At 44.2% G+C, this 25,124-nt stretch overlaps 2 protein-coding genes across 2 annotated transcripts in view; both read left to right on the forward strand.

Annotated features, from left to right (window-relative positions):
* LOC108087052 (acetylcholine receptor subunit alpha-like) overlaps positions 1-25,124 on the forward strand; it is a 201,630-nt gene that overhangs the window by 134,806 nt on the left and 41,700 nt on the right.
* Positions 11,230-12,674, forward strand: LOC108102196 (protein SYS1 homolog). Its single transcript, XM_017206899.2, is given in 1 exon segment — positions 11,230-12,674. A coding segment is annotated over 1 exon segment (504 nt). The 5' UTR covers positions 11,230-12,170.

Below are 25,124 nucleotides of genomic sequence, written 5' to 3' on the forward strand. Positions count from 1 at the left end.
AGGTGTGTTCAAAAAGTATCGCGAATTTTGAATTTCGCGGGTAACCTCGTATCGAATTTCGATTTTTTTGTGGCGTTATGTTGGTATACATGTTTCTCACTTATGCCGACAAACTCGGCAATTTTTAATGTTCACTTAATTATCGACAGCTGCTTTGCTTGCACGTGTTTTGGATCGTCTTCGATTTTTACCTTTTCGAAAAAATGGATCAAAGATCCTGTATCAAATTTTGTGTGAAAAACGAAATGAATTCCGAATGTTGACTGTGGCATACGGAGAAGCTACCTTGGACCGAAGCAACGTTTATCGGTGGTACAAAATGTTCTCAGAAGGCCGAGAAGAAATTCGTACTAAAATTGCTCAATTGCGACCAAAAACAGCATTGCATGAACATTGCTAGTGAGATGTTAAACTCTGTCCGCGACGACCCAAATTTGCTCCAGAGGGTCATGACTGGAGACGAATAGTGGGTTTATGGTTACGACGTGGAAACCAAAGCTCAATCATCTTAATGGAAGCTGCCGCACGAGCCAAGACCGAAAAAAGCGCGCCAAGTTCGGTCGAATGTGAAAGTTTTGCTGACAGTTTTCTTCGATTGCAGGATCGTGGTGCATCATGAGTTCTTGCCACAGGGAAGAACGGTCAATAAGGAATATTACCTGCAAGTTATGCGTAATTTGCGCGAAGCAATCCGCCAGAAACGCCCGGATTTGTGGAAGAACAAAAACACATCGTTGCTCATGCGCGACTTTTTGGCCAAAAACAACACACTAATGATGCCGCAGCTACCGTATTTCCCAGATCTGGCCCCCTGTTGTTATTCTTATTGAAGAGGACCATGAAAGGACGATGTTACGCTACACTTGACGAGATAAAGACGGCATCGAAGGAGGAGCTGAACAAGATAAAAAAAATGATTTTTTGAAGTGCTTCGAAGATTGGAAAAACCGTTGGCACAAGTGCATATCATCTCATGGGGATAACTTTGAAGGGGACAAAATAGATATTCATGAATAAATAAATAATTTTTGAAAAAACACAAAATTCGCGATACTTTTTGAACACACCTCGTATTTACTTGTCCAATAGGAAACCGTGCCGTCCGCACAGAACCCGAATTCCAGCACCAGGATTTCGAGCTCGTCCTTACGGGGGCGTATATCCATCCGCTTCTTCGAACAGGTCAACTATGACTCACACAGCTATACTCTGGCCGCTTCCTGGTGGAACTCTGTTGAGGGTTTTAGCTGGACTCTACAAACCACCTTGAAATGGAAAATTCCACCGCTGCCGACAATCGGACTCGGGACTAACCTTGAAGACCGATCGATACACTGCGTGAGCGCGGTAGCGAGGATCCGCCGTCCCTCTACGCGACCTATTTAGGGAGGATCGTTCGTCCCAAAAACGAATGGTCAACTAGGGAGGATCCGCTGTCCCTTTACGCAACCTACTTAGTAGGGGATCGTCCGTCCCAAACCGAGTGGTTCTAGTTTATCGAATTCATAATGATATTCGACATTAGGGTGGTGAGGAAGTAAAAATACGAATATTTTCCATTGTTTGGTCCAGCCCAAACAACTGAAATAACATCCCTTTTGTTTTTTTAACATAATAACTAAAAACTATTGTAAACTGCCCTGCGAGGCAACTCTCTTAAATTCTCTTGCCCTGCGAGGCAATTCTCTTAACCATCACTTTGTTCTCGCTTATCATTTATCACCTCGTATTTCTTTGTCAGGCTCATGCAGCTGCATTGCTGAAAATTGTTATTAGTCGTTGCTAGATCGTTGCATTTAACGCTCAAACCAATTCGGGTTTGTCTGCGCATTTTTTCGTATTATTTTGTCGCCGCCCTCGTGCCGCTAAATAAACTATTGTATTCAATAAACATACTTAAGTGAATTTGAAATAAATTTGTTATATTTTCCCTTGGAGTTAATTAAATACACTTTATAAAACTAAATTAAATCTTTGTATTATCTTGCCAAAAAATAGTTAGTGAAAAAGCTCGCTAACTCAACAGTCATCTTTGCATATTTTCTGTTAGTTAATCATTCAATCATCTTATCTTCTTACTTGGCGTCTGAGTTCCGCGTGTTCCTATGTCTTGCGTTGCGATCGTTACCTGTCCTTATTCTAATCCTCCGAACTACATCTTTACCCTACCTTGGCCTCGTGCAACTGATTTCCGTATTCCCTTATGTGCGCGCACGCCTTTTCTGCTTTTACCTACGCTATTCTCTATCTAGTATTCTCCCGGATTTCTGGTATCTTGTCGGGAGTTACCACCTCGGTCGGGGGTTCGTGAGCTGACTTAAACGATGTGTTGAATTTTTGTTTTTAAGTGAAGCAACAAGTAATTCCAGCTCTTTCCAGTTCTAAATTATTTTTAATTTGTAGAGTATTCAAATCGCATAATATTCAGTTAATATAAAATTGCACTTTTGCGCACTTTCTTCTAAACTTAACTGTTTAGGTGCTAACCTAGCTTATGAAAACAGAGAGCTTCTCGACAGGTGCTAACCTAGCTTTTAAAAACAGAGAGCTTCTCGACATATGGATTTCAGGAGCAAAACAAAATGCAAAGGTGACGGCTATTTTTAATTATATAAAAACATCGGTACTTGGAACTGTTTCTGAGCTAAATGAGAGCATGTTACTTCAAGCCAAGAAAGGAAGCTAGCTTCCTAGAAAACAACGACGTTATCATTCTTGTTGGGTCAGTGAGCTTTTTCAAAGGCCATAACCTGTGGTGGTGCCCAAATGAATTAACCGCACAAATTTTAGTTTTATAATTGCACTTATTTATTTACTTGGCAGCAAGGCCTTTGTGTGAATTCAAATGAATTCCTAATGCTGGAATTGTGTTTTTGTTGCGTGCCGCAAGTACAAAACCAGTGGCAATAGTCGCCGCAATAAGTACAGTACAAATTGGGCTGCGGAGAAGTGAATACGTCAAGAGTTATTTTCGTACTAATTTTATTGAGTCAAACTTAGGCTTTATATACATGATTATCGGTTAAAGGATATTTTCTTAGGTATAGTCAAGATTACAGTTTAGGTAGGCCGATATCAATAAAACGACCCATATCTAAGTTAACCCATAAATACCGACCAAGCTGCGAACAATTTTTTCCTTGACGAAAATTGTACAAAGTTATTGTTTATGCGAGGGTTAATTAGGCAGGCAGACCGATTTGTCTGTGCCTTTTTGATAGCGAAAGTGCGTTGGACAGGCAGACCGATTTGTCTGTGCCTTTTTGCAGCAAAAGTATTCGAAATCGAAGAGGATAGGCAGGCGATCAGCGATCGTGCCTTCTGTGAGCTTGCATAAATTCGAACTATATAGAAGCTTGCGGTTGACAAAGGGCAGGCAGCGATAAGCAAAAGTGCAAAAGGGAGTTAGCAATGACAATTGCTAACAGTGTTGCCGCGCAGGCCAAATAACAAAACAAAGGCAAACATCAAGCAATGAATTTAAGCTATGATTTGAAATTTAGTGTTTTGATTTAGGACTGCGGCATGACCAAACATTCTCCCCCGTTGGGAGACCAGGGCTTTCAACCAGATCCAACTTCGGCTGCACGCACAACTTGCGGACAGCTCTTCGAGGGATTCCAGTAGAAGTTCGTATCACTGCCACACGAGCAACTCCGTCGGATCCAGGCACCAATTCCACGAGGCAAGTTCTCATTCTGGACCAGGGCGACATAGTTGATTTGTAGCGCAGGTTTGGGAGTGCGCCACTTTGACCGTTGCTGTAACAGAGTCAAAAACTCTTCATTCTTTAAAAGTAAGCAATACTCTGCCAGCGGTCCAAACGGTTGAAGTTCAGCTTTGTGACGTCAGGCTCAGAGAACAACACCAGTGGAACTGTGCCAAGAAAGTGTGCAGGAGTAAGCGCCTAAAAATCTGCCGGATTCTCTGAAAGAGGGAGTAAAAGTTGTGAGTTTACGATTGCCGCAATGTGGCAAACGAGAGTGCGCAATTCATCAAACGATAATAACGATGGACCAACAGAACGGTAGAAATGAAATTTGGCCGTTTTTACTGCAGCCTCCCAAAGGCCTCCAAAGTGAGGTGAACGAGGGGGAATAAAACGCCACTCAATCAAATCTTCTAGGCAGAATTCTTCAATCGCTCGAATGTGGGGGGCTCCTCTGATCCAAATCTAGTATAATGGCACGTGTAACTGGATGCTGGCGTGGCAGTATGACAGGATGCTGCGCATTGTAATCCAAGGACGAATCCTCTAGCCTGCCATCAACTCGCATCAGACTGAAGCTATCGACGAATGGCAAAAGAGAGAACAACGGGCTGGATGATGAAATTTGCTGCTTAGAATGCAGTCTCCAGTAGTCATCAGCCAGGTTGCTTATTTGGATACATCTGATGAGCATCTGAGTGCCCATTTTGACGTCTTCGACGGCAAGACCAGGACGTCTTATACGGTGTGCAAATTTGTATACATATCCAAAGGTGCGGGTCATCTTTTGCCAGGAATTCAAAAACTTGCATTTTAAAGTCAGATCCACTTCGGTAGAGACGCCAACCAAAATGCGCTTTCTGAGCTCGGGCAGAGTCTTCACAGGCAAACAAGATTCAGGCCATCGTGCTGATTCTTGAGAACGCTGGGCCTCTGAACCACAGGGCAGATTCCAGAAGCTCACTCGGGAAAGCACCTCTTGACAAGATGTCGGCTGGACTGCAGTCAGTCGGTACATAGCGCAAATTCATGCTGGATAGGTCTTGAATTAAAGAAATTCGATTAGCAATAAATACTTGGAAACGTGAAGGTTCATCGCTTATCCATGATAAAGCAAAAAAACGGGCAATCGAAGAGATCAATGTTGCGTACGTCCCGCATCAGCTGGGCCAGTAAAAAGGCAGCGCAGAGCTCTGATTTGGGAACTGTGAGAGTCTTCAAAGGTGCGAGACTTTGAACAAAACAGATGCACTTCGCGTTTGCCATCAGCTATTGAATCGAGATAGATGCATCCTCCATAGGCGTCGATGCTAGCGTCACAGGATCCGTGAACCTCAATAGCACCATTTGGATGCAACGCATGTCGAGGAAACTCATTTCGTGGGTACGACCCATGTCTGATGACAACTTCAGCCACGATGTGTTGAGTGCCTCAGAAAAGCTCTCATCCCACTACAACTTTTCTCTTCAGACTTGCTGCAGAAAGATGTTGGCCTTGGCAACTACAGGACCAATGAGACCAAGAGAATCGTAAATCCGAGCAGTTGTGGACAACACCAGTCGTTTACGAGGCTTTGGGAGAAAAAGAGAAACGGAACACATCCGCTGCAGGGTCCCAAGCAAGAACCATCGTCAAACTTCAGGTATGTTTCTTTTCCGAGTCAGCAATTTGATTAAGGACATCGCCGTGACAGCAAATTGGTGGTTTGAGACATGATTTCGAGGACCTCCTGTGATCAGATCGGCAACGTAGAAGTCTCGCAAAATGGTTTTGGAGCCGATTGGGAATGAGCTCTTCTCATCACGCGCCAATTGATGCATCTTTCGAACGGAAAAAAAGGCTGCAGGCTTAGTTCCATAAGTCACGGTATCCAGCTTGAATACCTGCACCTCCTGGTTCGGTGAGCCACACCAAAGAATACATTGAAAGAAGCTATCGGGTTCAGCCACGCGAACACACCGATACATCTTGCAGACGTCACTAGTCAATGCAACAGGGAAAATCCAAAACTGTATCCAATAGACGTTTTGGCAGACCCATCAAAAACGACTCGCAATTTAGTCGTGGTGCTATCTTCCTTGAAAACGCAGTGGTGGGGCAGAAAATATTTGCAACGACTCAAGGAGTCTTTGGGCACAAGAGAGAGGCAGTTTTACGGAATATTCGCTTGAGTACAAACGACGAAAATTGGTCATGAAATGAGCCTCACACTCTAGTTCTTCTTTGGTGGCTGTGGCCACGCCACAACTCTCAACCTCCCAAAAGCGACGGACTAGCTCATCCATACGACCTTCAGCAGCAACCAATTCACGATGCACAGCTTGACCCTGTAATGCAGTTTCCTTGATAGAAGATGATCCACCTCCTGTTACGACCAATAGGGGTAACCCAGCAGCTAACTTAATCTGCCCTACAGATAAGAATTCATAAAACATGCTTGCGCCTATGAGAAGATCAATACGCTGAGACTTATAAAATTCAGGATCGGCCAACTGAATATTACCGGGAATTTTCTAGACTTCGGGCTTAACGGTCAAACTGGGTTGATTGTCAGTAATCGCTGGAGCAACAAGCGCAGATAGGCATGCGAAATAATTGGAGGTATGCCACTTTAACTTGATGCAAACGGAAACTCCTTCAGAGTCAAGTCGAGCATCTCCAAGACCAGCAACTGATACGGTAGACTTGGTTTTAGGCAATTCCAACTGGTGAGCGAGTCGGGAGGTCACAACGTGGACTTGTGATCCCGAGTCGAGCAGCGCACGGCATGGGATCCAAGCACCTGATCGACTTAGAACGCATATGACTACAGTTGGAAGAAGGACAGCATCAGAATCCACATTCTGAGCCAGCAAAGAGGTTGCACGGCTAGAAGCGATTGCGTTTGGCATACTTAGTTCCGCAACGGGAGCTCGCAGAACCTCAGTCGAAGGCTGAGAGCCAAGATGCAACAGGCTATGATGCTTAGACCCGCAAATTCGGCAGCAGCCTGACCTACAACTGCGCATTTGATGCCCCTTCTTCAAGCAATTGAGACACAGCGCCAATCTCTTTGCCTTTTAAATGCGCTCTTGTACCGACGGGTTGGCAAATTGGTTACAGCTATAAATCGAATGGTTACTGTTGTCACACACAACACATGCATGCCTCGAAGTGGTGGTAGAAATTAAGATGCTTCTGCTGCGGGTGTTTCCTGATGGTGAACCATTTGAGTACAAGGCTGCAGTGTGTTCTACATTTTCCAATTTTTGACAACGCTTGGACAAAAATATAGTGAACTGATCGATCGAAGGGATTTCATCAATCGAGGCGAATTCTTCCCAATTGGCCTGAGTTTTGCCAAACCCATTGATTAGAGAGCACGTAAATTAACATTTTATTTATCGGACTTAGAGATAGCTTCGTGGCACACTGCATGTCCACTTTAGAGAGACTCAAAATTGCATTTATGAGGGATTGTAAAAAAAGCCGCTTGTTATTGAACCGGTTGTTCAATAAATCCCAGGCCACAGCATAATTCATTTCGCAAATCTCCAATGAGCGAACTGTGTCCAAGGCAGAACCTTTTAAGTAAGTCTTGAGATGCTGCAGCTTCTCAATGTTAGAAAGCTCAACGTCGCTGTTGATAATGGTCTTAAACATGGACTGAAAGTCCGCAAATTCGGTATAGAACCCAGAAAATTCAGGCAGTCTCAATTCGGGCAAATGAGATCTTCTAGCCGCTGACATGCAATGGAAATCCATGGAGGGCTCTGGCCTAACTGTGGAGCCATGAATTGTCGGACCCTTTCGCTTACCCAATTCTTTATTCAACCTAACTTCTGTTGATATGGTTAGCTCCTCAAACTCGTCTCGAACCATGCTGCCGATTTCGCTAAGATCCAGCTCCTCAAGCCTGTCTTGGACCTGGATAAATGTCGCCTTGCTCTCGTCCAGGCGTTGAACACGAAGTTTCAGTTGTTCCTCGCTCATTTCCTTGAGCTTCTCGACGGTCAGGGCCTTCTCAAGCGCTTTAGCTTTAGAAAGCATTGAGCCAGCCCTCAATTTATAATACGTTGCTCCCGCAACTGGAGCAGAAAGAGTTATGTCCGTTGACATGTTGATTTATTTTGATTTTATTTTTTCGGGAAACTATATAGAGGCACCGAACCAGCGAAAAAAATGTTTTATTGCTTGCGTTTATGTATGCACATACATACGAGGTGTTTCCAAAAAGTATCGTGAATTTTGCATTTTCCCGGGTTACTCGTATCGAATTTCGATTTTTTTGTGGCGTTATGTTGGTACTCATGTCTCTCACTTATTCCGACAAGTTCGGCCATTTTGAATGTTCACTTAATTGTTGACAGCTGCTTTGCTTGCACGTGTTTTGAATCGTCTCCAATCCACCTTCTTGTTGTCGCATCCATATTTCTTGTAGCGAGGGCCGCTATGACAGCATCGTGGGACGCATTGTCAAGGGCTCCCTCTATATCTAGAAAGGCGCAGATTCCTACTTCTTTGTTGTCTACTGCCCCTTCAAGAGTGTGACAAAGTTGGTACAGTGCTGTGTCTGTTGAACGACCTGCCCTGTATGGGTGCTGCGTGGATTGCAGCGGACAGTCTTTGAGAACTGTTCTCCTAATATGGTAGTCTACCAGTTTTTCCAATGTTTTAAGATAAAACGAAGTTAAACTGATAGGTCTGAAGGACTTGGGGTTGGTGATGTCTTTCTTCCCTACATTGGGGATGAAGACCACCCTAGATCTACGCCACGCATTTGGGATGTGTCCAATTGCTAGGCTACTCAACATTAGTTTCCTCAATCGGGTTAGGAGTAAGTTTAATCCCTGCTGCAGAAATGATGGTGAGATACCATGCGAACCTGGTAACTTAAATGGTTAAAAGGTCCCAATTGCCCATTTGAGTCTCTCCAGAGAGACTAAAGACTTGGTCTGAGGTGTCTCGGAGTGGACAAAGAGTAAAGCTAGTTTATCCCTATCGTCGGAAGTGTATGTGTTATTCCATTTCCTCAGGGCTAGGTTTCTTTCTGGTGCAGCTTTGGCCATAGCCTTGTGCAATCTTGCCCCTTCATGGGCTGTGCTGATTGCCTCACAGAAGTCTCTATAGTTAGAAAGCATTGAGCCAGCCCTCAATTTATAATACGTTGCTCCCGCAACTGGAGCAGAAAGAGTTATGTCCGTTGACATGTTGATTTATTTTGATTTTATTTTTGGGAGGGCATGACCTTCCTGATCTCTTTGTTGTAGAGTGTCAGGCTTTACTTATATTGTTCCCAGTTTTCCTTGCTCGTTTTTGCTCTGTTGAAGAGCCGGCGGGTGGAGATACGGAGCCGTTCCAGATTGGCGTTCCACCATGGGGCGTCTCTTTTTGCTTTCCGTCTGCCAAGAGGGCAACTGTCCTCGAAAGCACTGGCTAACCTTCTCGCAGAGGTTACCCACAGCCTGATCTAATTCTAAAGAATGTCTGGGTATACCTGACGGTTCATTAGAGAGATTGTCCCTAGCGGTGTTGAAGTCTAATTAAAATCTAATGATTTGGTGATCCGACATTAATTCCTCTGGCGACACATGCCAGTTTTTAGTAAGTGCTCCTAGAGACCTGCTCATCAGAGTTATGTCTAGGACCTCCTCTCTTACTCTAGTAATGAATGTCGGTGTGGACCCGACATTGACGTCGGTGTTTCCCCATATCACGTGATATGCATTAGTGTCACATCCTATGATCAGGAGCATCTTCTTCTTCCTGCAGCACTCCACGAGTCCGATGATTTCCGGTGGTGGGCATGCTGCATTCCCAGCAAAATACGCCAACGCTATGGCTATCGCTGGTTTCGTGCCTGTGCCGCTCAGCGTTACCGCAACACAGTTACTGCTTAGAAACTCTGAAAAGATATTATAATTGATGTCTTTTCTTATTAATATGCATGCTCTTGGGTGTACACCCAATTGGTTGCATATTACCTTTGATTCCTTGATGTGCCAGGCCTTTAATGCCCTGGTTACACCAAGGCTGTTGTATGAGAGCTAGCCCGAGATGTTGAGTGGTGAACAGCCTGGCCAGGACGGCCTTGGCTCGGTATAGGTTCACCTGGGCTAGCTTTGTGCTACTGTATGCAGTCATCATTGGAGCGGATGCTCCAAAGTTGGTGAAGGGGGCGGGAATTACCCTTTACTGCCTTCCGTCAGAGTGACGTCGGCCTCCATCTCGCTGCTGGCGTCCAGGAGAGGCTCCTGGGAGGGCATGGGATGCTCCTCATCCTCACTCCTCCCCTCCATGTCCGTGATGGAGCCCTTCTCTGAGCCCATAGGCTCATGCTGCTCGTCAAGGGAATCTTTGACCTCCACCTTGGGAAACCACTTTCTAGGCATCCGTCTCCAACCTGTTCTGTCTCAGCATCCTCATTGCTTCTCTCCGCGCTTCTAGGGCAGAAGACCGTGACATTGAATGCCGGGATATCCTCTCTTACCCCAGTTCCTAGGGGCACGCCCTTCCACGTTCTTAGCTGGGGCACAACAGCCCTCAGCCAGTCCGCTGAGTCTTGGTCCAGGCAGTCGATAAGGAGGTATCCGACCCTCTGAATGCGACTACCGTGTCCCATGCCGATGGGATCACGTCGTCCATGATGGCCTCCTCCAACTCGGACAGCTCTTCGTGGCTCAAGTACACCTGTGGGTAGTCCTCAGGTAGTACCGCCACTCTGACTCTTCTGCCGGCCTCGGCATAGTAGGTGTGTGTGCCAGTGAGAGCGGCTGTGGAGATAGAGGGTGGCTGCAGATCACACTCCTTTCACCCGCCTTCGGCACGCTGAGTATGGCAGCAGATGCCGCCGCCTTCGACGTGCAAGGCTCATCAGGCCTTGACCTTGGACCCCAGCAGACCTCTCCTGTTGGGGTCGTCTAGGCCTCCTGGGTGTCCTCTGGCTGGGAGGCCGTCCTCCTTCATGGCAGGCCTGGTCTTCTGTCCAGCCACGGGGATGACCGGGATGGTCCTGTTTGTCGCGCACGTTCCCAGACTGGGAAAGTTGACCATTGTGGAGTCTGTCCCACATTCTCCGTCCGTGACGCACACCTGATGGCGGTGGGTACGCTCTTGGGTGGGGCTGGACCCACCTGGGGTCGTTCTCCGTCGAGTTGATTTTCGAAGTGCCTTGCGACACTCGAGGCAGGGATATCCTGCGGTAGTTTATTGTAGTTGCTCTTCTTCATATTGAAATCCCATGAGTTGCGGAGAATGTAAGGTCCGTCCGGGTCCGCCATACTGGGGTAAGGCATAATTAGGTCAGGCGGTCGCCACTTGCGTGAACCCTCCGTGAGAGGCTAGGCTAGTTGATAATCCGAGCCCCCAGCCAGGCTGACTATCGGCACGGGTCGGATGACACCTTAGTTCGGCAACGGAGTGAGATTGTGGGGAGGGAAGTTGGTAGGTAATTGTGAGGGAAGAGGGGTGTGTGAGGCTATAATTTGAAGACGAACAGACAAGCGTCTTGTCAGTACACCGACTTCGGTGTACCCGCTGTTGTCCGGGGTTGCTTATTTGCTTGCGCCTATTCGCAACTAACCTTATAGAAGGCCGTTCGCTATCCGCAACCTGCAACCCGCCTGGTGGCCTCAGCTATGCCCCTCACTAGTTCTTAAGGAACAGGGCAGAAAGTACATACAAGTCGTAACATTTATTATTGCATAAAAATGTTTTGAAAGGTCAACAATATGGGAGCGAATCCTGAGGCGCAGCTTTGGGTAAAAACCAAAAATTATTGTCATGTGACAGTCCATTTTAAGCCCCATACACAGCATAGGTAAGGGTTAAACTACATACTAAGTTTCTGTTTTTTTCGCACTTACGAAAAAAAAAACACACTCTTTCACTCGCATTTATTGTAGTGCGCAATAGGGGACTGACGTCGGCGTAGAGACTTCCTTATTATTATCATACCATGAGTCAAGTAGCCTTCTCAGTTCTGTTTAGATAATACTTTTCAACATGAAATCAATTAGAAGGTAAATTAATTTACTTACTATATAACCCTTTAATGACTTTGTAGTGCAGAGAACTAGACCACTTAACTACAAAATATTTCTAATGATATGGCCTCAGCGAGACTATAATCCATGGCTTATCGTCACAATAGCCGCGGTTGCATCGACGAGCACATGTACTCGAAAAACCAATATTGCGGCGGGACACAGGAGTTTTGGCAGAGGCTGTGGAAGAAGCTTGGCGTAAGCTAATAAAAGGCAGGAGTCTCAGGTGTTGCCCGCAAGGCTGTTGCAGCAGCGTACACGTTTGTGCAAGAAGCACGAGATCAAGTAACGTAGGATTTCACGTCATGATTTTAACTGCAGGCTCTTACTAATTTTATCCATATAATAAAAAAACAGACTGAGTCAATTTGTTATGGCCAGCTGAAATTTAGAAACTTTCGCAATAGAAGAGCAGGATTGGAAACCCGGGGCAACCATGAAGGGCGGAACCTTCAGAAATACCCAGTGAGATCCCACGTTGCTGTAGTCACAGATCGTTTCCATGCAATTCTGCGTGTACTTTACACTTGGCCTACTGGTCTTCGTGGCCAGCAAGTTGTCCGGGGATAACTACAGCCTGGATCATTTGTTCGAGTACCATCAGATTCACATCTACGATTTGGGCGGCAGATTGGTGATCTGCGCATTTCTCCTCAATGCGTTCCCGGCTTCCCTGGCGCTGTGGTGCATCGTGAGACGGGCCAAGCTCTGCCTGGACTTTAGCTGCACCTTTCACGTCCTGCATTTGCTCATCTGCTGGTGGTACAACCGCTCCTTTTCCGCCAACGCATCGTGGTGGCTGCTCAACGTCATCACCGGCACGATAATGTGTATAGGCGGCGAGTTCCTTTGCCTGCAGACCGAAATGAAAGAGATTCCGGTGGGCTACGCAGCCCTCAACCAAAAAATCAGACGTCTGACTCGAACCATGAACTTGTGATTTCTGCTAGCTTAACCAAGCCACCCCTAAACCAGCTTCTTTGTACATGTAATTTATTGTTAAACTACCGTAAGATTACATAGCATATAAACTCTAAATTGTAAATCCTAAAAAAAAAAAAAAAAAAAAAAAAAATTGGCGTGGGTGTTAAAACGCGCATCACTTGAAAACGGCTGAACCGATTTCGGGCTTTTTTTTTATTATCTTCGTCAACCACCAAGAAAGGTTTTTATGCAAAATAAAATCAGAAAAATTATTTGCAAAAGGGGGTTATTTTGCGAAAAATGGTTGATTGTTAAATGACGTCATAGTGAATGACGTCATAGTGAATGACGTCGGAGAATGATTTGTTGATGATTTTCCTCGCTCTCACTTACTGATATTGGATAAACGGATATCTAATCTTTTCTAAGGAAAGTTTTTATTAAAAATAAAAAATTAAAAAAAATTTGATGACGTCAATGCCCTGCCTCTGAGTGCATCTTGCAAAATATAGAACTTTGGGTTTGTTAAAGATCCAAGTGCCGGCGTAGTGAGGGATTAATGATTCAAATGTAGTTTACAGTTTAGTGAATGCAAAATGTCATGAAGAGCTGACCAGTCCGCTGAGCTGAAAGAGATTGGTCGGACAGTTCCTAACTTTTCGTGTGGTAATGGGGTTGATGTTATTGTTCGGGGGGCTTTAAGTATACAAAGCAAAACTTTGTTTCTTATTGTTTGCATAGGGGACCGTCCATTAACCTCGTGACGCTATTTTTTGGCTATTGATTTAATTTAAAACAATTTTTGCCCGTTTCGCTTCCGCCTAGAGTCCTAAGGCCGCGGCCTGTAGCTATGTTATCAAAAAAATTTGTATATATGTAATACTAGCTGTTTTTTTTTTTTAAATAGTTTTACCTTTTGTTCGGAGCAGAACCCCTAGTTTATAAATTCTACCCTAAATTCAAATGTCCAACTGCTAATGTAAAGTAACGTAACGTAAACGTAAAGTTGTTTACCAACACCCGCATAATTGCAATCGCGCCTAACTTTGCTTATCTTGTTTTATCTATCTTCTTTATCATCTCATTCTTTGCGCAACTCTTAACCGATTTACATAACTTTCGTTCGATCTCGCAAACCCTCGCAAGCAAGTTGTCGGTCGCGATCTTGTATACGCAAAAACATAAACGTTGTAAACAAATATAAAACAAATAACACTCAGAGACACAAATATAAAACCACATCTCATTTAAATCACAAACATTGGCATTTTTTTGGAAGTGCACAAAGCGGTAGCAACAAATTAGTTGCATTCCTCTGAACACCTTTTATTTATATTTTTTTATTTGTAAGAGTTTTTGTAAGTCATTGTATATTTTACATTTCTGTATTTACAATTTTGATTCTATTGGTTGTTTCTTACTTTTATATTACAGAACTTTTACCTTAAAGCTTCACTATACACTTTTTTGGCTGTGGATTTGGTTGTGATAACAAAACATATTAATACTGTAGTACATTTTTGTATGTTCATTATTTGCGGGAAGTAAGGAACCAATCCTGTGATACACCTGTCCTTGGATGGTAAAAGTAGTTGAAAATCCAGGCATTACGACCTCCTTATCTACACCAAATGACGTCATCTGAAAGCAAGAATTTTACTTTCTAGTCCTGCTTAAAAGCCGCCGCGATTCGTTACTGTCGTATAAAAGTAAAGATTTAAGAGGTTCCTTTGGCTCGCCAAGTAATGGAATTTTAACCTTTCCACCAGAACAGCACATACCTGGAGGTTCTTCTTTCCATTTCAGTGCTTCAAAATATCTGAATTTTTTATCCATTCTCCCAATGATATCCAATCGGTGATTAACATAGTCGATCAAAGGGCCATACTCAAAAGAAGGCACCATTAAATGCCTCCCACGTTCTCATTGAAAACGTACGTCTTCTTTCTGCCTGCCGTTCAGCATTTAAAAGACGTCGTCTTTGTGAATCTTCGTAAGACTCTGCCGCAATCAATTGCGCGTGACGTTCGGCATCTGAAACTGAGTCTGTTCCACTGTCTCAGCAGCTCGTTGAGATGCGTGGCGTTCAGCCTCCATGGTCTGAAGGGTCCGAGTCTGCGTATAGGTCTCAGAAGCTCATTGAGTCGCATGACGCTGAGAATCTAACATCTGACGCGTCTGAGACGCGCCACGGGCGCTATGACACTGGGCGTTATGACATGCACCCGTTTTAAAAACTACAACGTAAGACTGGAAATGATAAAAGAAAACCACAAAAATTGAGTTAAAGTGCTATGGTAGCGTGTGTTTGTCACTGTGTTGGGGTAGTAAATCACTTTATATGCGATTTTTGGTATGTCAAACGGAATAAAAAGTATCCTATGTCCTTTTCCTGGCTCTAAGCTACCTCCCTACCAATTTTCAGCCAAATCTGTTCAGCCGTTTAGGCGTGAAAAAGTAGCAGACAGACAGAAACATTTTCGCATTTATAATATTAGTATGGATATTAGTATGGATTTTATAACAAGGGCTATAAGTATCTGACTTTTGTGAAACACTTAGCTTACGTCGGTAGGGAAAACAAACATTTTTTAAATGTTATACCCTTGCAGAGGGTATTATAAATTAAGTCAGAAGTTTGCAACGCAGTGAAGGAGACATCGCAGACCACACTAAGTATATACATATATTCTTGATCAGCACTACGATCTGAATCGTAATGAGTCTGTACGTCCGTCTGTCAGTTTCGCAGTTCCACTGTCAGTGACAACAGACATGTTTTTATATCGCTCCGCCGTGTAACAAAAATTACATCGTAAACAGCCAAATTCCATTTCGCGAAAAGACGCTTAGGTTACGCATGGTTACAAGTGCTCATTTTGCCTATGAAATTTATCAAGTAGAGTTCAAATTACCAAAAATAAACAATAATACAGCTGGTCATAAACAAAGCCAACGTTTACGAGCACCAGCTCCACCAGAGCTATAATTAGCAAGGCTCGGCAACAACAACAAGACGAACGTTGGCGCTCGTCAATTAGAAACAGGGGGTCGGTCATCCAGGAGGTAGAGCGAAAGGCCCGGGCTCGAATCCCAGGCTCCCCGAGAAAAAAAACGGTCTCTTTTTCCAAATCTCCACCACTTCTGTGCTCTGTCGCTCACTTAGAAATAGTAACAATTTTCGACTCCCCGGACCCGCACACCCCCTCGTCCACGTTACTATGGACACAACTTTCGTCACTCCTAGATGGCGCCAGGTGGCAGCCCCACCGCTAGGATAAGTCGCTACTGGCTAATCACCAGTACGATCGAAAACCAAAGATTAATGAAAACTCTAAAAAAAAATTGTAGAGGCTCTATGCTCCCAGGTGAAGTAAAAGAATGTAATTACTTCTCCATAAGAGCGGAAGAGTTAGAATCGACATCATGCAAAATTGCAAGTGAGTTCGAGGAGAGCACGCTCGCTCTCTCCCGCCTTATTATGACCAAGCGTCGCATCCCAAAAACATCCGTGGAGTGCCCAATGCCCGTCCCCCGACCCCTACAACATATCCAACGATTTGCTCATAACAACAACGACTAGCACAATGCCATCGTTTAAGACGGTGAGATCGACACTAACGACAACCACATCAACTGCAGTTTCTGTTTCGTCAGTTCTTACTCTTACAAGCTAGCCAATACCCAACCCAAAAATACCATAAATGTTAACGGACTGTTAATTCAAACAGGAATCGATCGGTACGTGAAAGTTAAAAGGAAACTAAGCCCACAAGTAGCTAAGAAAACAAATAAATCAAAAGTTACCACGAAAGTTGAAGCCACTGTACCAAGCAATGTGCTAACACGAAATCGATTTTCTATTCTGAGTTATCTAAAAGAAGATAACAATACCACTCAAACACCTAAGGCCAAGCAACTAAGGCCACAGCCAATTTGTGGACGTCAGGCAAATTGTTCTGAACTGGTCAAAAAAATAACTGATCGAATTGGAGCAAACAAATTCTATGTTAAATCCTTAAAATGGGGTAGCATAAACGAAACAAAAATACAAGTGGACAACGAACAAGACTATCGATCTGTGGCCAAATACCTCGACAACGGAAAAATAAGTTACTACATCTACCAACTTAAAAATTGCAAAGGACTACATGTAGTTATTAAAGGAATCGAAGCGACAGTCTCGGTATGTGAGATTATAGCTAGACTTAAAAAAAGGCTAGAAATATATTAAATAAAAACAAAATTCCGCAGCCAATGATCAAGGCAGAGTCATATGTCGAACGAAATATATAAAGGCTAAACAGAATCGAAGCTATGACGATTTTTCTATTAAATTTCCATATTTTCCACTGTTGTCCATATGACTGCTATATGATAAAGTCGTCCGATTTTAATGAAATTTAATTCGATATTCAAAAGTCGTTAGAAAACTCTGTATTCCAAAAATCATGCTTGTCTGATAAAAAACAACGATGTAATCATTTTCTTTCCGTTATTTCCATATTTTTCTATCTTTCCTATGGCAGCCCTATGATAACGATGTCCGATTGTAAAGAAATTTTTTCTCGTTTCAAGGGTTATTAAAAAGCTCTGAAAAACAATATGATTTTAAATTGCAGAATAATACGCGATACTTGTGATGCAGTGGTTATATTTCTTTTGCGAATTAAGATCGAAAGCGGAAAACGAAAGCGGAAAACGAAAATCATGCTCGACGGACTAAAAACAACGACGTTATAATTTTTTTTTCCATTATTTCTATATATTTTTTCGATCTTTCCTTTGGCAGCTATATGATAGAGATATCCGATTTTGATAAAAAAAATAATACGAATTTAGTAGTTAGAAAACGCCATTAGTCGTTAGAAAACGCCATCTCGAAGAAATCAAGACGATCTGATCAAAAACAACGGAACGAGAATTTTTTATTTCATTCTCTCGTACGGGAGCTATCCGATATGGTCGGCCGATCCGGCCCGTTCTGACAGAGGTGTCTCCTTCACTGCATTGCAAACTTCTGACTAAACTATAACCAACCAACAAAATCGTAGCCATTCAGCAAACGCTTCAAACAAGAACCCGTTTAGATGGTTTCCCTAAAAATATTAGGTTGTTTGGTAATGACATACCGGTTTTTACATCCAAATTTCGCGCTTCGTTTGTGAAGTCAAATATAATCGTATCTGACAATGCTGTATATCGTTTGAAAGGTATTGGCATCACCTTACAATCGATTGAAATGGAGTTCACAAACGCAGAAATTCGAGCAATTTTGAAATTTTATTTCGCACAGGGAAAAACTGCTGCGGAATCTCGCAGACAGATTATTGCTGTCTTAGGAGATAACAAACTTTCGATTCAAACCGCCGAACAGTGGTTTAGGCGATTCCGAAGTGGTAATTTTGATACCGAAACACCCAAGCCTTCCGGACGACCAGTGACCGTTGATACGGATAAAATCATGGAAAGAGTGGATCGAGATCGTCATGTGACTATTAAAACCATCGCAGAGGAGCTGCAACTAAGCACGGAAACTGTCCATAGGCATTTAAAGTCGAAAAATTTAACAAAAAAGCTCGATGTATGGGTGCTTCATGATATATCCCAAAAAAAACCTTTTCGTCCGTGTATCAATCTGCGAATCTTTGTTGCACCGTAATAAACTCGACACATTTCTGGATCGCTTAGTCACTGGTGATGAAAAATGGATCACATATGACAACATAAAGCGTAAAAGATCCTGGTCGAAGCACGGTGAGTCGTCTCAAACGGTGGCAAAGCCAGGACTGACGGCTCAGAAGGTGTTGCTCAGTGTATGGTGGGATATCAGAGGAATTATCCATTATGAAGTGTTGCCCTATGGCCAAACCATCAATTCTGACCTCTACTGTGACCAACTGGAGCGATTGAAGATTGCATTTGAACAGAAGCGGCCAGCCATGGTTAATGCATCCACCTTATAGTCCGGACATTGCCCCAAGCGATTACCATCTGTTTTTGGCCATGTAAAATTTTTTCGATGGACAAAAATTGAGTTCAAGGGAGGATTGTGAAATTCGAATCGCCGAGTTTTTTTTGCCAGTAGGGACAAGGACTTCTTAAGGAGAGGCATATACAAGTTACCATCAAAATTGCAGAAAATCATCGAAGACAACGGCACATATAGCACTTAAATCGGACAATGCTGTTCAGAGGAATGCAACTAATTTGTTGCTACCGCTTTATGCACTTCAAAAAAAAGGCCAATGTTTTGCGATTTAAATGAGATGTGGTTTTATATTTGTGTCTCTGAGTGTTATTTGTTTGTTCTTGTGTACAATGTTTGTGCGTTTTGCGCTTACAAGATCGCGACCGACAACTTGCTTGCGAGGTTTTTGCGAGTACGAACGAAAGATGTAAATCGGTTAAGAGTTGCGAAGACGAAGTGATGATAAAGAAGATAGATAAAAACAAGATAAGCAAAGTTAGGCGCGATTACATTATGCGGGTGTTGGTAAACAACTTTGCGTTTACGTTTATGTTACGTTATGTTACATTACATTAGCAGTTGGACATTTGAATAAAGGGTAGAATTTATAAGTTAGGGGTTCTGCTCCGAACATGCTCCCCCCGCTGGAAGAGTCACGCTGACAGACGAGGTGGTCTCAAAGGGCAGAACGGCCAACTTGCCAACAGCTCTTCGGATGATGCCTGCAGCTGTTCGAACCACTGCAACACGGGCCACGCCATCTGGTCCAAGAACGATGCTCTCGACTCTGCCCATGCGCCATCGGAGCGAAGGAAGATTGTCGTCCTTTATGATGACTATGCTGCCGGGCGACAAATTTGCCTTTTCTGACCGCCATTTCCCACGTTCCTGGAGTAGCGATAGGTAGGCAGTGCTCCACTTGCGCCAAATCACCTGCTGCATCTGGCAAACTCGCTGCCAGCGACTTAGCCGATCGATGTTGAGATGGGTGATGTCGGGCTCGTCTATGGCGTTGAAAGCAGTGCCAATAAGAAAGTGTCCAGGCGTGAGCACCTCCAAGTCGCTAGGGTTTTCTGAAATGGGGCAGAGTGGTCGAGAATTAAGCATGGCAGAAACTTCACAAACGAGAGTACGAAGTTCATGAAAAGTTAAAGTCGATCTTCCAACCACTCTATGAAAGTGGTATTTGGCTGCTTTTACGGCGGCCTCCCACAAGCCACCAAAATGAGGCGAGCGGGGGGGTATGAACTGCCAGTTAATGCCATTAGACAACAGGTCATTGCGAAGCTCGATATTTGGAGGATCAGCCAGGAAGATTTCCCTGAGCTCCTGCAACTCGTTTTTCGCACCAACGAAGTTTGTTGCGTTGTCCGACCAGATCGTGTTGGGCTTGCCTCTGATGCTGGTGAAACGCTTGAGAGCGGCGAGGAACGATGCGGTTGATAAATCCTCTACTAACTCCAAGTGAGAGGCTTTAGTTGCGAAGCAAATAAAAACTGCCACGTAACACTTCGCAGGCGGTCGATTCCTGACTTCCGATTTCGAGAAGAATGGGCCACAAAAGTCGATTCCAGTCGTTGTAAAAGGACGACTTGGTTGCACTCGGCTGGCCGGCAAGGGTGCCATGATGTGCTCCATCATTCTCGGCTTCAGTCTGAAACACCTGATGCATTTGTTAACAATAGCTGCGACTGTTTTTCTGCCTCCAATTGGCCAAAACCTCTGGCGCAAGGCAGCTAGTAGACTTTGCGGTCCTGCGTGCAAAAACTTGTGATGAAAGTGAGCGACGATTGCTTGAGTGACAGGATGATCCTTTGGCAGCAAAATGGGATGTCTCGCATCGTAGTCCAGAAGCGAGTTTTGCAAGCGACCACCAACACGAATTAGTCCTGAGTCATCCAGAATAGGATGCAACGACGAGAGCTTGCTATTTGATGCAACCTGCTTGTTCTTTCGCAATGCTTTGTAGTCCTCTGCGAAGGAAACACGCTGGATTCCTTTGATGAGTAGATGTGTGCCACCTTTGACGTCATCGACTGTGAGTGGTCCTTTGCGACGCGTTTGATTTTGAAACTTGAGAAGCCAGAACCGGTATATATATCCAAAAACTCTCTGCAGCTTTCCAAATGAGTTTTGAAATTTGCAATCGAAGGAGATATCCTGTTTCTCGGTTACGACTAAAACCATGCGACGACGTTCAGGCAAGTCGTCCACAATAGGCGCTATATTTGGCCAGCACGATGAATCCGAACGTAAAAATGGAGGTCCCTCTCGCCATAGGTTCGACTCCAAGAGCTCGAGAGGTGAACATCCACGCGATAATATATCGGCAGGGTTCCAGTGTTTTGGTACATGACGCCATGTCATGCCCTTGGTGCGATCCTGAATCTGCGCAATTCTGTTGGATACAAAGATATTAAAATCTGATGGAGGTTTACGAATCCAAGAAAGCGTTATGGTTGAATCAGACCAACAATAAAAATTACAATCCGATGAAATGGTTAGTGCAATGTTTGAGATGAGCTCTGATAATAATAGCGCTGCGCATAATTCCAATTTGGGTATGGTGAGGGTTTTTAGGGGCGAAACTCTAGATTTGGAACAGAGTAAATGAGTTGAGACACAGCCATGCACCTCAGATCTGACGTAAACGCAGGCGCCATATGCTGCTAAGCTTGCATCACAAAAAGCGTGTATCTCCAAAGACGAGTTGGGCTGCATAACGAAACGAGGAAATTTCAGATGATTGACCGCTGACATTTGCTTCATGTGCTCCAGCCATGAGGAGTGCAAAGATTGCGGAAGTGACTCGTCCCAATCCAGTTTGTCTTTCCAAAGAATTTGCAGAAATATTTTCAATTTTGTAACAATTGGTGCTATCAATCCGAGAGGGTCGTAGAACTTGGCAACGGCCGATAAAATCGATCTTTTCGTTGAACCGCTTTCTGTCATAGTTCCAGACAACGAGAAAAGCAAGTGATCCGATTTTGCATCCCAATATAAGCCGAGTGCTTTGAGGACATCAGTTCCATCATGAAACCTTAGCGTTTTCTCGCGATCAATTTCAGGCTCGCCTTCTAAAGCTGCTGCCTCGTTTGAACACCATTTTCGAATTGGAAAATGACCCTTGGATAGCAATTCCTTCACCTGCTCACGAATTTGAGCTGCCTCCTCGATCGAGTCACCTCCAGAAATGAGATCGTGTACATAAAAGTCTCTTCGAACTATTTTGGCTGCCAACGGGAACTCAGCTTCCTCATCATATGATAGCTGCTGCTAAGCACGAATTGCCAGAAATGCAGCCGGCTTAGTGCCGTAGGTGACCGTATCGAGCGTATAAGCCTTGACCTGCTGATTTGGGTCGTCACGCCATAAGATAGACTGCAAATAGTTATCAGGGCTAGTGACACGGACACATCGATACATTTTGCAGATGTCCCCGCATAATGCAACTTTGAAAAAGCGAAAACGAAGCAGTGTGCTGAAGATTTTGGGCTGTATTGAGGGACCTGAAAACAACAAATCATTTAGAGAATACCCTGAGGTCGTTTTAGCTGAACCATCGAATACAACTCGTAGCTTTGTGGTTGTACTATCTGGCTTCTGCACGCAGTGATGAGGCAAGTAATATTGCGAGGCTACTGATTACTCAGAAGCAAGCGACATATGCTGTAGATCGATGTATTCCTTGATGAATGCAGCGTATTGCGACTTCAATTCCACATCCTTGAGCAATTTGCCCTCCAGCGTCTTAAATCGACGTAAGGCACGACCGTAAGAATCACCGAGCATGTCAAAACTGGCTTTGGCAGGCAAACGAACTGAGTATTGCCCTGAACTGAGTCGAGAAAAGGTATTCTGGAATAGCTGCTCGCACAATACGTCTTCATCAGTTGCGACGATTGGAGATCCACAGTAGCTGTCGATTTCCCAAAACCGCTTGACAATGCCTGGCAAGGAATCGGTTTCCGATTGGATGACGGGCTCAGTGGTCACTGCAAGTGCTGAATGCTTCAAGTTTGAGAACGAAATCCCTCCAGATGCGATCCAGCCAAGACGCGTTTTTTGCAAAATGGGCAAATTTTCGGCTAATCGCATTTGCCCGACGCAAAGCAATTCGTAAAAAATGCCAGCTCCTATCAACAAATCGATACGCTGACTATTGTAGAACCACGGATCAGCAAGAACAAGATTTGGTGGTATGTTCCACCCTAGGGCGTTTAAATCGAAATGAGGCTGATAATCCGTAATCTTGCCACTAATTACTGCAGTCAGTGCTGTACGATATTTTTTATCCCTAGAGTGCGCTTCGAGATCGACGGTTGCGTTTGATGAAAGTGATGATTCACCAACTCCAGAGATAGATGTGTTTGTTTGACGAGTAGTGAGTTGCAACTGCTTAACAAAACGAGAAGTGACGATGTTGATTTGAGCGCAAGAATCTAACAAGGCTCTGCAGGGAACAAATGCACCAGATCGATTTCTGATGTAAACGATGGCAGTGGCAAGCAGCACATAATCGGTCTTACTATCTGACGAGACAACAGGTGGAGCTTCAGAGAATGATGAGGATAAGAGCGAAACGACATTTTGACTGTTAGTAGTGGTAGTTGGAGGAGAGGGTGCGGCGATGGCGTTGGAATCGATGTGAAGCAACGAATTGTGCTTCGAATGGCAGCGTTTGCAAGAACCAGACTTGCACTGTTGCATACCATGGCCTTTGCGCAGACAATTTAGGCACAAGTGCAGCCTTTTAGCCTCCTTATACCGCAAGGTGGGACTGAGGTTCAAAAACTGAGCGCATTTAGAAATGAAATGATCTCTACTTTCACACAAGCTACATGAAGAGGAGGTTAATGATGATGCTACGAGTGCGTTGTGAATATTTTTGTTAGTGTTTGGTTTTCCCACCTGTTTGCTAGGTGTCTGGATTACCATAGCATTTTCAAGATTCTCCAACATGCGGCACCTCTTTTCCAGGAATGTAGCCATATCCTTCCACTTCAGCAGCTTATTTGCCTGCAGACCCTCTTCCCATTTCTCTCGAGTGTGGCGATCCAACTTCGAAGCTACCAGATAGATCAGAAGACCGTCCATGATCTCCTGTGTCGTTGCCATGGTATTCAGCGCACGCAGATGCGAATTCATCTGGTCGCTTAATCGTCGTAAGCTTGCTGCCGATCCTTGCTCCACACCTGAAATCCCGCAGATTGACCGTATGTGTGCCTGAAAATGCAAAAGTTTGTTATCAAATCTCGAAACTAGTAATTCGATAGCTTTCTCATAGTTAGCTTCCGTGGGCTCCAGTGAACGAATTGTATCCAACGCTGTGCCATCCAAGCATGACCGAAGATGCTGGAACTTTTCCACGTTGCTCAGGTCATCATTATTGCCCACAATGGTGTTGTACATTGCGTAGAAATCAGGCCACTCGATATAGGCACCACTGAACCTTGGCAACTTGAACTCTGGGAGCCTTGTGGCACGCGCAGCGGGTCTCGAATCACCACCGACATGTGGAAGGGCTGTAGAATTCACGGCTGAAAATCTACGCTGCTTGCCAAGCTCACGCGAAATTTGCGATTTTACCACGAGGTAGGTGTTTGCGAACTTTGACCGAGCGTCACTGCACAACTCCTGCAAGTCTAACCTTTCGACCGCGGTTTGACTTTTATCAAAGTCCACTTGCATTTGATCGACAAAATCAAGTCGCACCTGAAGATCAGTCTCGTCGAAGTTGACCGCCTCATCTGACTCCAGATAGCTTTTTAAAGCTTCTACCTGTCTTAAGGTAGCATCAGCCTTCGCTTTATAAAAGTCTAAGTCACTTGGTACCGCCGCGGATCTTGCACCAACCGAATCACTTTCAGCCATCATTTTCAAAAAGAGTATACGAAAGTCACTATCACTTTAAGCTGCCGATGCAACTGCACGAAATTGAATGCAAGAGACGAAAATGCAACGGAACAAATTCGTAAGCGTTCACTGACCTCGCTTAACACGGCTTATATGTGCACTGCACTTTATATAACCAAGATCAAACTGTGGTTATGTATGCGAACAAGATCACAAAAGAAAGCGCGCCAAATAATACCCAAGCACAGGAATATATGTATGTATGTTTGTAGGCCTCTTCACCGAATTGCGAAGTGGTGTCCAAATGCACTGATAGGCCTTTTCACCGATTTGTGAAAACCGAAAAACGAAATAAAAAACACACCCCACGTATATCACGTCGGGGTCACCAAATGTTCAGAGGAATGCAACTAATTTGTTGCTACCGCTTTATGCACTTCAAAAAAAAGGCCAATGTTTTGCGATTTAAATGAGATGTGGTTTTATATTTGTGTCTCTGAGTGTTATTTGTTTGTTCTTGTGTACAATGTTTGTGCGTTTTGCGCTTACAAGATCGCGACCGACAACTTGCTTGCGAGGTTTTTGCGAGTACGAACGAAAGATGTAAATCGGTTAAGAGTTGCGAAGACGAAGTGATGA

The sequence above is a fragment of the Drosophila ficusphila genome, unplaced genomic scaffold, assembly GCF_018152265.1.
Source record: "Drosophila ficusphila isolate 14025-0441.05 unplaced genomic scaffold, ASM1815226v1 contig_106, whole genome shotgun sequence".
NCBI classification, from domain to species: Eukaryota; Metazoa; Arthropoda; class Insecta; order Diptera; family Drosophilidae; genus Drosophila; species Drosophila ficusphila.